Here is a 13,133-nt window from a genome sequence, read left to right as displayed (position 1 = left end):
AAGAGACTATGTGTAAGCAAATGATAAAGATTACTAAAAATCTTAAAAATCCCCAAATACACTCTAATTTTGCACTCACGGGGTTGGGAATAGGCATGTGCATCAGCAACATAGAGAAAACAAGGGCTGGGGTTAATTAAAAGTGTGTCTATAACTCCACCCATCAATGTGTTCAGAGGTGAGTGTGTGCAGGCTCGCTGATGTGGCCTTAGAGCTTTATCTCCAGTACTGTGGTGAGTCATGTGACGCTCTACACACACCAATGCTCACTGGATAATAACCACTCAATTCTCACTGTCACTAGAAGGAAGGATAAGTGAATCTCATGCTAGCCCCAAGAATTGATGGAAGGGTCATTCTAGATTCTGGCCTGCCTAGCCATTCCTTTTGCTTGTTATTCTCACTTCAGCTCACCTGCGAGGTCTTCTAAGCCTTGGAGTGGCAGGGCGACTGTCTCCAAACGTTTCTTCAGCTCATCCTTGAGGTACTGCTCGCCAATGAGCAGTGAGAGTTCTTGGCACAGCGTCTGAGCCTCCTTCATCTCATTGTCTAGTTGTCCCAAGTCAGACCGAATCTCACTGGTCTCCTCGAGCTGCTGCTTCACAGCATCAGGTTGGGTGCTGATGGCTGACTGGCCACTCAGTCGCTGTCCAACTGCCTTCACCTTTTCTGATAAGTCCTGGAGCAAGTCTTGGTATTGGGTACTTTTAACAATAGCTTGGTCAATTTGGGTGGAACGGGAGTTAAGCTTGTCGGTGAGCTCAACCCACTTCTGACTGATGCTTTGCAGATCTTTGTGTACTTGGCTGGCAGATGGAGACACATCTCCAGGACCCGTGAGGATGCCCTGAGCTGCCTCAGTCAGCTGCTCATGCTGCTGCCTTCGTGCTTCAAATTCCTTCAGCATAAACTGGAACAGAAATAACGTGGAGATGTTTAGACAGGGAAAGCAGATCTAAAAGCAGTATCAAAACAAAAACTGAGTTTGGACTGTGCCAGCCCATTTTGAAAATATGCCAGAAAACTCTAGGACCAGATTACTAAGATAATGTAGCACTATCTTTAAGAATTGCTTAATACAACTTTATTCTGAAAGAATCACTGATTCTAATTTTCTCCTTTATTTTTTCTACTTTGTTTTAGTTTGGTTGCTATGGTCATTGCAGACTGAGAAAATGGGCTAAACTTCATCAGGCAGTTCACACTGGTCCTCTGAAAGTTCACACACCGCTCCGTGTTAGTCACAGTGCTCACTAAGCTTAGACTCTGCAGGCATCTGATCTTTCTTTACTGGAATCCATATACCAACTAAACACTATAACACAGCACAGTTAGAGAAAGACTGTCATTAAAGCAAGCACCATGCTTTTAATTAATTTATTATTAATCTCTGCTGCTCTCACCAAAGACATTGGAATTCCAAGTGCTGAGGCCTGAGTGCCTGTGCCCCAATCCTGGCTGTATTACCCTAGCTGTATATCTTTAAAAAGCTTCTAAAACTACCTTCAAACCTTAGCTCCCTTAGAAAGACAAGGATAGTAAAGTTGTTATCTCAGCTTCTGTAAAAACTAAACAAGGCAGTTCATGGACAATGTATAACATTTTTACAAAATAAGACATGACCTCAAGAAATAACAGGTGTGAAAAAGTGGACTATAATAAAATGCAATGAGGGTAAAGATTATAAATCAAATCTGGAATAGAACTGATTAAGTATGTTGGGCTAGAAACAACAGGCCAAAGAGGAGAATCAGAAAAGCTACCCCAGCTATCACAAGGAAGAGTGAACTAATGGGCCAGTGAGGTGGCTCAGGACGGAAGGGCACTTGCCTCTAAGACTATGACTTGAGTTCCATCCCTAGAGTCCAGAGGTTTCTGAGCTCCACATGTGTGTGCTCACACACATGTCCCTGCTTGACTCGAATATTCAAAACAGCACGGAGACTAGTGAAGGGTGCCTCTGGGAGGGCCTAGGATCAACATAGGTGTCTAATAAATGAAGCTGGCAAAATAGGCTAGGACCAGACTGTAAAAGGCCTGATACGCTACACTGAACAAGAACTTAGATTGTTCAATAGGCAGCCAAGAACACTGAGCTTTTGAATAGACTCAGGTATGGAAGTTGTATGTAATTGGGAGGCTGTTCTGATGCCATGGTCTACAGATTAAAATCTTCACAGAGAATGGAGAAGATATAGTTCTCGAAGGATGGTCGAAGGATGGTCCAAGTGTATGTTATAGTGCCTAGCCCTTTCAGAATCCAGAGAATCAGAACTATTTTCATAATAGTAGGATGGTTTTTGTCTTTTAAAGTACATGTTTTTATATTCAGGGATGGCACTGTAGTGCATTCTCCCTTTTTAAATTCATTGACCTTACTGCCTGTTAATGATGTTGGTAAGAGTTCTGTTTATTACCTGATGGGCATCTTGATGAACATCTCACAATACACTCTTATTAAGCTGAGAAAGGTGAACCTTGTCTGGGGCTAAGATGAACTCTACCTGCTGGGAGCAGCACTGAATCCCAGACTCCATGATGCCTACTTGTTTGATCTAGGCATTAAGTAGCATGGCTCACCTGGACCTGCTGCTTCTGGGCATTCAACATGTTGGGGTCAATAGACAGGGGACCAAGAACCCCCATCATCAGCTCCTTCTCCATCAGCCAAGGGCGGAGCTGGGACTCTGCAGCCTGGAAGCAGGCCAGATGGCTTGCAGATTCCTCTAGCTGCTTTTGGCGAGCCACGGTAACCTCGGTGGCCTTTTCCCATCGGGAATCTGTGGAGAGGAAATGAGAGAATGCAGTTAGCTTGGTCTCTAAGCTGTACTCCTTATGTACTACAGGAAGTGACACAAGAGCCATTATTTAATATTTTTAAAAATTAAAAATAACCTTAAAACATCTAAAACTAAAGTATCACAAATAGTTCTGTGTGTTCCTTAGGCTGGTAGTGACAAGAAGCTACATGCAATGAAACTGTATGTCCGCCGCATGCTCTGTATAAGACAGATCACATATATTATAGTACCATTATAAACATTTTCCAAGAAATTTGTTACAAATATCCATTTATATTATGTGTAATTAAATACCATGAACACACAAATTATTTAATCTCTTTATCAGATTATTTCTCATTTTTCTCTTAATTTAATTTTAAATGTATATGTCTGTGTGTGAATATTTGCACACGATTGCAGTGCTCTCAGATATGATGGTGCTTGAGTTACAGAAGGCTGTGAAATAACCAACATGGGTGTTGTGACCCCGCTCTGCTGTAAGAGCAGTATGTGCTGTAACCACTGAGCTGGCTCTCTAAGTCCAGGTGTTGTTGTGGTTTTGTTTTTGAGGCAGGGTCTCATCATGTAGCCCTGGCTGGCTCAGCTTTTCAGAGAACTACTTGCTTCCATCACCAAGTGCTGGATTAAAGACACTTGTTTTCTTCCTTCCTTCCTTTCTTCCTTGCTTTTTGGCCTTGCATTCACAGAGATCTACCTGCCTCTGCCTCCCGAGTGCTGAGATTCCCACTTTCATTTTTATCCCCAATATTCTCTTTAGCTTCTGATCAGAGTAGACTATCAGCTTGACTTGTCCTAGAAAGCCAGATTTCTCCTGACTTGAATTTCTAAAATTTCCCCTGTTCAGGTCATTATCTGGTCCTAGACAGATAGGCATTTTGCTTCCTTACAAAAGTTAATTGAAATTAATTCCAGATTTTTAGTGTGTACTGACATTTTTAATTTGTTTTGGAGACAAGATTTTTAAAAAGTAATTTATTTTAATTTTATGTGCATTGTTGTTTTGCCTGCATGTTTGTCTGTGTGTGGGTGTTTTATACCCTGGACCTGGAGTTACAGCCACGTGGGTGCTGGGAATTGGAACTTGGGTCCTCTTGAAGAGCAGACAGTGATCTTAACTGTCGGGCTGTCTCTCCAGCCCCAGACAAGATATTTTAAGAATGAAGCATCCCTGTGATGACTTACTGAGGTCCTCTTGCATTTTCCTCCAGTTTTCTGCTTCTTGTGAATTGGGATATGCTTCCAGTAATCCAGCCAGGGCTTCCTTTACTTTCTGGATTTTGGGGGAATTCTGTTCCAGTTCAGCCAGGAAAGCCTAGGAAAAAGTACAATATATATGCCATGAGCTTCTGGGCAGAAGGCACAGCTTTGTGTATGGGAGAAGTTTGGAAGACTAACTAAGCTGGAGGTCTCAGTTGTTCCATGGCTCATTCCTCGAACTTAATGCATTGAAGTTCTTTGATTCAGAATTTACTTTAAAATGAAAATGGTAGGATCTGAGCTCTTTTAAGTACAACACATCAATGAACTCAACTGAGTGGGGACCATCACTTCTTACCAATCAGAAGTGCCAAAGTAAGATGATGGCAGTATTTTGGTCGGTGGAGAGCTGATATGACACAAACTGGGACATTAAAAATTTTGAAGAAAATTTCTAATAAGAAAATTTCTATGTGTCTGACAATTTCTCTAGTCCACATATAACTTTAAACATTAAATTAATATTAGTATGAGTATTTGTCTGCTGTTTTTGTACCACATGAGTGCCCGATGCTGGAGGAAGCCTTCTGAAGGAGTCAGAGTTATAGATGGTGGGTGCTAGCTAGTAATTCAACTTGGGTCTTCTGCAAGAGCATCAAGTGATCCTAACGGTTAAGCCTTCTCTCTGGCCCCATACATTCCATCTTAAGAATAAATATGTATCCACAAATTTTAGGTCCCCCTAAGAGTTGCAAAAATGCCTGGACAAGAAAAGCTAAGCTATCTAGTTGCATCACATAGAAAATAAGACTCAGGTCTCAGCGAGCTAATACTGTGGGGGGAAGGAGGGAGCTAGCCACTTTCTGAAAACATGGCCCCCACCCCAAATCTGAATTATAACAATTTCTCATTTTATAGGTAACAAAAATTCTCAAGGAGACTGGAATGAGGTAATGTTAACATTTTCAAGGGCAAGCATAACACCAATTTCAGTCAAGAATAGAGTCCGTTTGGCTCAGGCCCTAGACTGGGGCAGGAGCACCTGTAAGGAGCCTCTTCCCGTCCTGTTCAGGTGCAGCTCACTATGGAAACACAGTACCTTATTAGATTCTGCTTGGGCTTTTACTGTTTCTGTCTTGGTTGGAGACAAAGAGGCATCCATGCCTTTCAGAACGTCTTCTTTTGATTCTAACCACTGTAATACAGAGCTCGCCTCCTTCTGGACCTCCTCCACTCTGCTGAGGACAGTCTGAAGGCTTTCCTGGCGTTCCCGCAGCGCTTCTCCCAGTTTATCATACTTGGAATTTACATCAGACATGTCACATTGAATCTCTGTAAGATCTAGCATCGTGGAAAAAACAATGAGATTGGTAATCCTTCTCCCCTTCATTTTTCACTCCTAAACGATCTGTCAGGATCAAGCATTCCTCCTAATTCTTCTAGTCAACTTGTGATTACCTTCCTCCAGAGTTCCTGTTTACATAAACAAAGTAAAAAGCATAACACTAATCTGCTTTCTGGCTTTGGCATTTTATATTCAAATGAATACCATAAAATACTGAGTAAATATACGGCAATAACAGAAGTGAGGAAATGAAGTAAGATGTTAATTTTAGCATATTGTTGGGATTAATCAACTTTGAACATTCTTCTGGCCCCTCTTCTTCAAACTACTCAGAGATAGTTTAGAGACTATTTCAGCCTGGAGATAGCAATATTACTGCTAGATTAACTTTCTGTTTGTTTTGAGATAGTCTGATGTAGAAAGGCAAGCCAAAGCCTGAACTTCTAATCTTCTTGCCTTTACCTTCCACACGCTGGGCTTATAGATCACTATCTCTACATCTGGCTTTAGAACAGCTTTTTTGTAACTCATAGATCCACATGCACTTTCTTGCAGGTCTTTCTTTATTGACCTAATATGGTGACCCAGTATGCTTGCTCGGAAACTTCAGTTCTAAATGTGAACCTGTTTAGCCTATAACCAGCTAACAGGAAGACAGCACAGTTGCTCCTCTCCAGATTTTTACCTTCATGTCCCTTCTGGCAGCTGTTATTTCACACATATTGAAACATATACATAGCAAACATGAACATTGTCTCAACACAGGCAACAAGAAAGCACTGTTGAAATGTGGTTCTCACCTTTGCAGGTGTGGTATCCGTTTACACTGCCTACAGAGCTTCCTACAGAGGGTAGTACGGAACCTGAGCAGAAGGACAGGGAGACAAACAGGGCAAGACCGACGTGTTAGGAATACATATAAGCACAGCATTTTTCTTCTCTGGCTCTCATCTTAAGCTTGGGTATCAGAAAGTTAACACAGCACAAGACAACATATTCAGGGAAAGAGACAGGTCACTGCCAGGCAACAAAGTATCACTTATGTCTCAGTTCTTCTGAAGTAATGATTAGTACCTCTTTCTATAGAAATAACAATCATCTTAAATCTTCAGTTCCATTCCTTGAAACCTTTTCTGATTTTTGTGAAGCAGGAATTATTAAACAATTAAATCTTTGGAATGGTGTCTGCCATATTTTAGAATGAGGATTTGTAATAAAGTTAAAGCATTACCTTTAATATCAAGTCTGTCATTGTAAAAGCAGTGGACATGAAGGACAATTAGCATAAAAAGTTGGTTACTGAAAAGCCCTTATGATGTTTCTATAGGAAGTGGCTCTTTTTTCTTCATGACCTCTTTGGTTCTACATCCTCTATCAGAAATCAGATATAAGCCCTGAAAATACAGCTCATAAGCATTCTAAAAATTTGCCTGTGGGTATCTGGACTTATTTCTAATAGCCAAAATTTCACCTATATTCTTCTCAAGTGGCTTCTAAGTTTCAATATAAATCAGGGTATGAAATTACTAAGATTATATTAAAAGTCAGAGAAATATTCATGACTATAATAAAATCAGGGTATGAACTTACTAAGATTATATATTTTTTAAAGATTTATTTTATTATATATAAGTATATTGTAGCTGTCTTCAGACACCAGAAGAGGGCATCAGATCCCAAGACAGATGGTTGTGAGCCACCATGCGGTTGCTGAGAATTGAACTCAGGACCTCTGGAAGAGCAGTCAGTGCTCTTAGCTGCTGATCCATCTCTCTGGCTCCAGGAAATTCTTCTTTAAAAACTTAATTTTATGTATATGGGTGTTTTGCCTGCATGTATGTGTGTACCATGTATATATAATGCCTTTACAGACAGAAGATATCAGTTATAAACCATTATGTGTTGCTGGGAATCTAGCCTTGGTCCTCTGAAAGAGCCCTAAGTGCTTTTAACCACTGAGACATCTCTCTAGCCAGCTTTTTGAATTCTTGAAAATCTCTATTTCTCTCTATTTCTCTATTTCTCTCTCTCTCTCTCTCTCTCTCTCTCTCACACACACACACACACACACACACACACACACACACAAGGCTAATGTATATTATATAAACTCAATATGTAGCAAAATGTGGCCTTTACCTTCTGATCCTCCTGCTTCTACTTCCAATCCCAAAGAAGGTTTGGATTGTACACACGGGCCACCGTGGCTACTTTATTAATATTGGGGTTCTCTGTACAGCCCTGACTGCCCTAGAACTTGCTCTGTAGACTAGGATGGCTTCAAACTCAGATCCACCTATTTCTGCTGGGATTAAAGATGTGGGACACGACTGTCAGACTGATTTAAATGGGTATGACAGAACATTCACTTTAGAGGCAAGGGCAGGGTAGATGGATCAAGGCCATTTTGGTCTACCTGGTGAGTTCCAGAACAGTCAGAGCTATATAGTGAAACCTTATCTAAATAAATAAATACATACATACATAACTAAATAAATACATTTTTTCAATGAATTTCTTTTTTGTTTTTCTCCCAGACAGTTTCTTTGTAGTCCTGGCTGTCCTAGAACTGGCTCTGTAGCCTAGATTTGCCTCAAACTTAGAGACCCTCCTACCTTTGTCCACTCCTACCCCATCCCAGTGCTGGGATTAACGATGTTTGCCACTATTGCCCAGATCATTCAATGAACTTCAATTTAGGATTAGCACAGAATTTTCGACACTTTGTGAAATGGACACAAACACTCTCTATAATTTAGTGCTTCATATTTACATGAAATGGTATTCTCAGGATTGATGACTATAAAATGGAAACAATGATAAACCCTGATAAATGTTGAAGATGTTCTACATCCTGCAATATCCAATATTCAGCCAAGATTTTATTTTTTAAAGATTTATTAATTTCCTATGTGGATGTGTAGCACGTGTCTGGGTATGTTCTGGCCTTTGTGCGGATACAGAGGTCACACTGGGGCGCTGTGCTGTGTGTCACGATGCACGCCTGCGACCCCAGCACTTGGGGGGCAGAGGTAGGTGTGTCTCTGTGAGTCTGAGGCCAGAGCTCTGTAAAGTGAGCTCCAGGACAGCGGAGAAACTGTCTTGGAAATCAATCCACCCATCACACAAATACATACATATACACAAACAAACAACCCCCAAACCTGCCAACAAATAAATAAATAAAACCAACTTTAAAGTACTAAAGAAAAGACATTATTCTTGTGATAAAGAGAAAGAGAGAGAGAATAAACTTTTCTTAGAATTTTAAAAGTCTATAGGAGTATACTTAGTCTGGTAATAAATATAAATAATAAATAAAAATAATATAAGGTTCCAACTAATAATCCACAAAAAACTGTGAACTCAGGCTGATTTTTTTTTTTTCGAGCTGGGGATCGAACCCAGGGCCTTGCGCTTCCTAGGCAAGCGCTCTACCACTGAGCTAAATCCCCAACCCTCATGCTGATTTTGCTTAAAAGATTTGGCTATGACCAAAGATTACTCATACAACTGGGAACAACATTTACGTTCCCTTTGAAAAAGTGTGTCAGTTTTTGATGTACCAATAAACTCAGAAATACCTATGCTCTCCCCAGACACTTACACCCACCCATAGCTAAAAATGGTATCACACCCGCACATCGTTTACGTGCTCAAAACAGAAAAACTCCTGAGGTAAAAAATGTGACTGTGCATTCTTTGTTAGCCCTAAGTGGGCCCACTAATTCACTTACTCTCAAGAAAACTTTTCAAAATGGAGCAGCATTGCTCAACATGGTAAGAAACAGATCAGAATGAAAGAGAATATTGCTTTGTAGATCTTTTCTTCCCATATTCAACTTTTATTTTTGTTTTAATTAAACAAAAAGTATCTTCAAAGGCCACAACCAAAGAGTGGTGCAACATGCATTCATTCTGCAGATCCCACACTCACCTGTCTTAGCCTGGGAATCAGGCGCTGTGATGTCCATGATGAGACTTTCTAAGGCAGTGCCCTTGGTGTTGATCTCCTCCACCAGCACTCCTTTACCTGCCCAGTCATCTAGGAGACCCTGTTACAAGAAGCAGAGTGGTAAATAGAACAGCTGGGCCTTCCCTCATCAGCAGGGACAACTGATGTAGACACAGTTCCTACCATTTTACTTTATGAGTGTTTGCATGCATGTATATACATGTTCCATGTGCATGCCAGATGCCCGCAGAGGTCAGAAGAAGGGATTAGATCCCCAGGACTGGAATTACAGACGGGTGTGATACACCACGTAGGTGCTACAAACCAAACCTGGGCCATCTGAAGAACAACAGAGTTCTTAACTCCTGAACCATCTCTCCAGCAAGCCTCTTCCCATTCTGACAAGAAGCTATGCCCATCCTGGATATAGTGGCGCATGCCTTTAATCCTAGTACTTTGGAGGCAGAGGCAGGAGAGACTCTGGGAGTTCTAGGACAGACTGGTCTACATAGTGATTCCTGCACCAGTCAGAGCTCCATGGTAAGACTTTGTCTCATAAAAGGAAGGAAGGAAGGAAGGGAGGAAGGAGGGAGGGAGGGAGGGAGGGAGGGAGGGAGGGAGGGAGGGAGGAAAAAAAGAGACTGTGCTCATATAGTCAGTCATTATAAGATACTGGTTTAGTCAGCTAAGGATTCTGTAGAATTTTTCAGAACCTTCTGTGTCATTTGGTGACATATTTATTAGTATGTATTGGTGGCTAGGCACCCCTACTAAGGAGACACATGGAAATGAACAGGGTTACCACACAGCTCCCACCCTTGACTCATTTATTTTACTGTCTTTTTAGAGTTTCTGCTTCATTAACCTATTTATTTGCTTACTTAATTTATTTGCTTTATTAAGATGGGGTCTTAAGCACTCCAGGCTGCCAGTATCTTATTATGTTGCTTTTTTGGCTTTTTTCCCTAATGGGATCTTAGTATATAATCCTGGCTATGTAATATTCCCAGTGTGGACCAAGCTGGCTTCCACTCACAGAGACCCACCTGCTTCTGTCCCCAATGGGGATGAAAGATGCATACCATCTTATTTGGATTTGGTTTCGGTTTTTAAGAAAGTCTCTTACTATGTAGCCCAGGCTGGCTTTAAGTTTCTGTCTTAGCCTCCTGAGTACTCCATGAGTCTCCATGCCTGATTTTATGACACAGCTCCAAGAGTTTGGTTTATCAAGTGCATTATCATATAATTGTTATTACAGAGTAGGAATAGTTAATGAACTTGAGAGCATAAAAGACAAGGAGGGAGGGAAACATTGAGTTAAAGCAGCAATTTTCAAGTGTGAAAAAGAAGAGAGGAAATAACCAGAAAACCAGAGAGAAGTCACTTACTAGAATTGTATAGATGTAGAGACTTCACTGTACACTTACTAAGGGAAGCTCATGTTGGGTTACAGACAGAGTTCAAGCAACCACAGAAAGCCATTAGGAAAGAAGTGCATCAGGTTTCAGAGAAAAGAACCAGGCAATGCTAAGTCTCCAAGATATGACAGCCTGCCAGGGAACTAGGGCACTGATCATTCCAGAGCAGACATGTGTCTTGGCCTTTAGCACCTTGCTCTGTGAGATCACTGAGAGCTACCCTAGCTTGATTTGAACTCTACTTTATAGAGCAGCAGCAGAGCAAGACGAAGAATGTCTAGCACGCTCACATGCGCCACACATCAAATGGACAGGCAGGCAGTCACTGCTTGTCAAATCAGTCACTAATCATTCTTAATTGTTTAAGGTTTTAGACTTAAAACAGAATAAGAATTTTCAGAGCAATGCAGTGCCATTTATTGGACATCATGTGAACAACAAGCACTAAGTGGCTTGGACCTGAGGACTTAGCATATGGAATTATTAGATTGTATTAGGGTTCTCATTTGGGGGACAAGGTGCTGGGTGGTTGAAGAATCTCTTCTTCCCTCAACTATTCTATCAGCAAATTCTCTTAGAGTCCATTATGTGAAAGTAACCAAATTCTTCTCTTTCATCTGCTCTAGCTTCAGCTTGCTGTTTTGAGAGAGAAATGAAAGTTATTTAAAGTGAGGTGCTGTGTGAGTATGTGTCAGAGCAGAAACCGGGGTCCTGCCATGAAGCTGTTTTTCAGGCCTGTTTTTCTCACAAGCCAGAGTTCTAGTTCCGCTCGCCCCAGCTTCCTGACCCAATGTCTGGTCAGCTGCTCATTTGCAGCTGTCTAATTCTCACACATGAGTAATAACAGTTCTAAACTCTGAGATGAAAATGTAAGCTTCTCAAGAAATGGATCTTACGAGTCCTTTTGATGATATATTTTAAATTTCCTATGACATCATGAGAGGCATGTAAAAATTAGCCTGTGCTGGTTTTTTGGAACCATGTTTCAAGTAGCCTAGACTGGCTCAAACTTGATGCTCAGCTATGGCATGAATTTTTCCTTCTTCTATTTCCCAAGTTTTGAGATTATAGGTGTGTACCACTATGCCTGATTTTGGTTTTGAAACAGGTTTTGATGTTACTGTATTCAGCTCTGGGTGGGGCATATGGAATCACACCAAGAAAGGAATTCTGATGTGAACGAATAAACTGTATTTGTCATGCTACCCTCCTGTATCATATCTGGAGTTCAGTTCGTATAAATTTGCAAACAACTGTCTAGCCAGATTGCTGGGGACTCTATTGTTTACCTACCTTCAAGTGTTCAATCTGCTTTTCTAATTCCTTAGCACTCACGAAAGTCTCTGCAGGTGGAACATTTCCTTCAGTTTCTTTCAGCCATTTCTGGAAGGTTCTAATCAGTTTCCGGAATTCATCCAATTGTTCCTGGCAATTTGATGCATCTTTCTCTCTGTGAACAAAGTTGTTTTACTTGTTAGAGTAAGTTTGTAAAATGGACTTGAACTAAAAAGTAGGTTCATCCTAGAACTCTAGGCACCAATCTCCTAGCAGAGTCCTTACTTTCCATAGTAAGTTTGGCTGTATACACAATGAAGAAAAACAAACTCAAGAATCATTGCCCTTCTTTGGAAATTTTTAGGAAAAGTCTTCAACCTTACTCTAGGCTAAAGTGAAAGTGAGCAAACTGATGGAAGCCTGCTATTTAGATATATGACACAATGGAAAGAACGCTGGCTGGGATCTCCAACTCAGCTCTGTTATGTTTTAGGTATTTGACTCTTTCAAGACTCAGCCCAAGGGTCTGAGTGTCGGGCCAGTGGTTAACGGCTCTCACTGCTTTAGCAAAGAACCTGGGTTTGGTTCACAGTATTTATGTGTTGGCTCACAATCACCTGTGATTCTCATTTCAGAAGCCTTCCTCCGGCCTCTGGGGACTCCTGTATATATGTATGTTATGTATGTATGTATGTATGTATGTATGTATGTATGTGTTGTATGTGTTGTATATAAACACACACACACACACACACACTTTAAAAAAAATCTGACTTGAGTGCTGAATTGAAGGCTCAAAAAAGTTAGATGACTAGCCACGAGCTACTTACTGCACATGTTCATAAAGAAAATAAATCAAGGAATGATTGTATCATCAGGGATCAACCCAGAGATCCTGATTCTTCCTGCAGCTTCAATAGCGAGGTGCAGAAAAACAAAGTCCTGGAGGCCGTTGTCCTCAAGCCACGCACACTGCCGCTGAGTCTCACTGATTGTGGAGACAGGGTCCCTTCTAACCTATGCTGGCTTCAAGCTCACTCATCACATATGTAGCCTTCTCATTACATACATGTTTGATCCCTCTGTTCCCACTTCCAGAGTGCTGGGATTACAAGTGTGTGCTTCCACACACGGTTCTA

The 13,133-nt window shown here is 41.0% G+C and overlaps 1 protein-coding gene across 1 annotated transcript in view; it reads right to left on the bottom strand.

Annotated features, from left to right (window-relative positions):
* Macf1 (microtubule actin crosslinking factor 1) overlaps positions 1-13,133 on the bottom strand; it is a 323,248-nt gene that overhangs the window by 81,245 nt on the left and 228,870 nt on the right. The window contains 7 exon segments of the mRNA XM_032898600.1: positions 415-910; positions 2,581-2,780; positions 3,987-4,116; positions 5,101-5,342; positions 6,147-6,209; positions 9,284-9,401; positions 12,013-12,169. Coding sequence (XP_032754491.1) covers positions 415-910; positions 2,581-2,780; positions 3,987-4,116; positions 5,101-5,342; positions 6,147-6,209; positions 9,284-9,401; positions 12,013-12,169 — 1,406 coding nt within the window.

Source organism: Rattus rattus, chromosome 1, assembly GCF_011064425.1.
Source record: "Rattus rattus isolate New Zealand chromosome 1, Rrattus_CSIRO_v1, whole genome shotgun sequence".
NCBI lineage: Eukaryota > Metazoa > Chordata > Mammalia > Rodentia > Muridae > Rattus > Rattus rattus.
The sequence above is the reverse complement of the archived record's forward strand: the minus strand, read 5'-3'. Positions and strand labels throughout refer to the sequence as shown.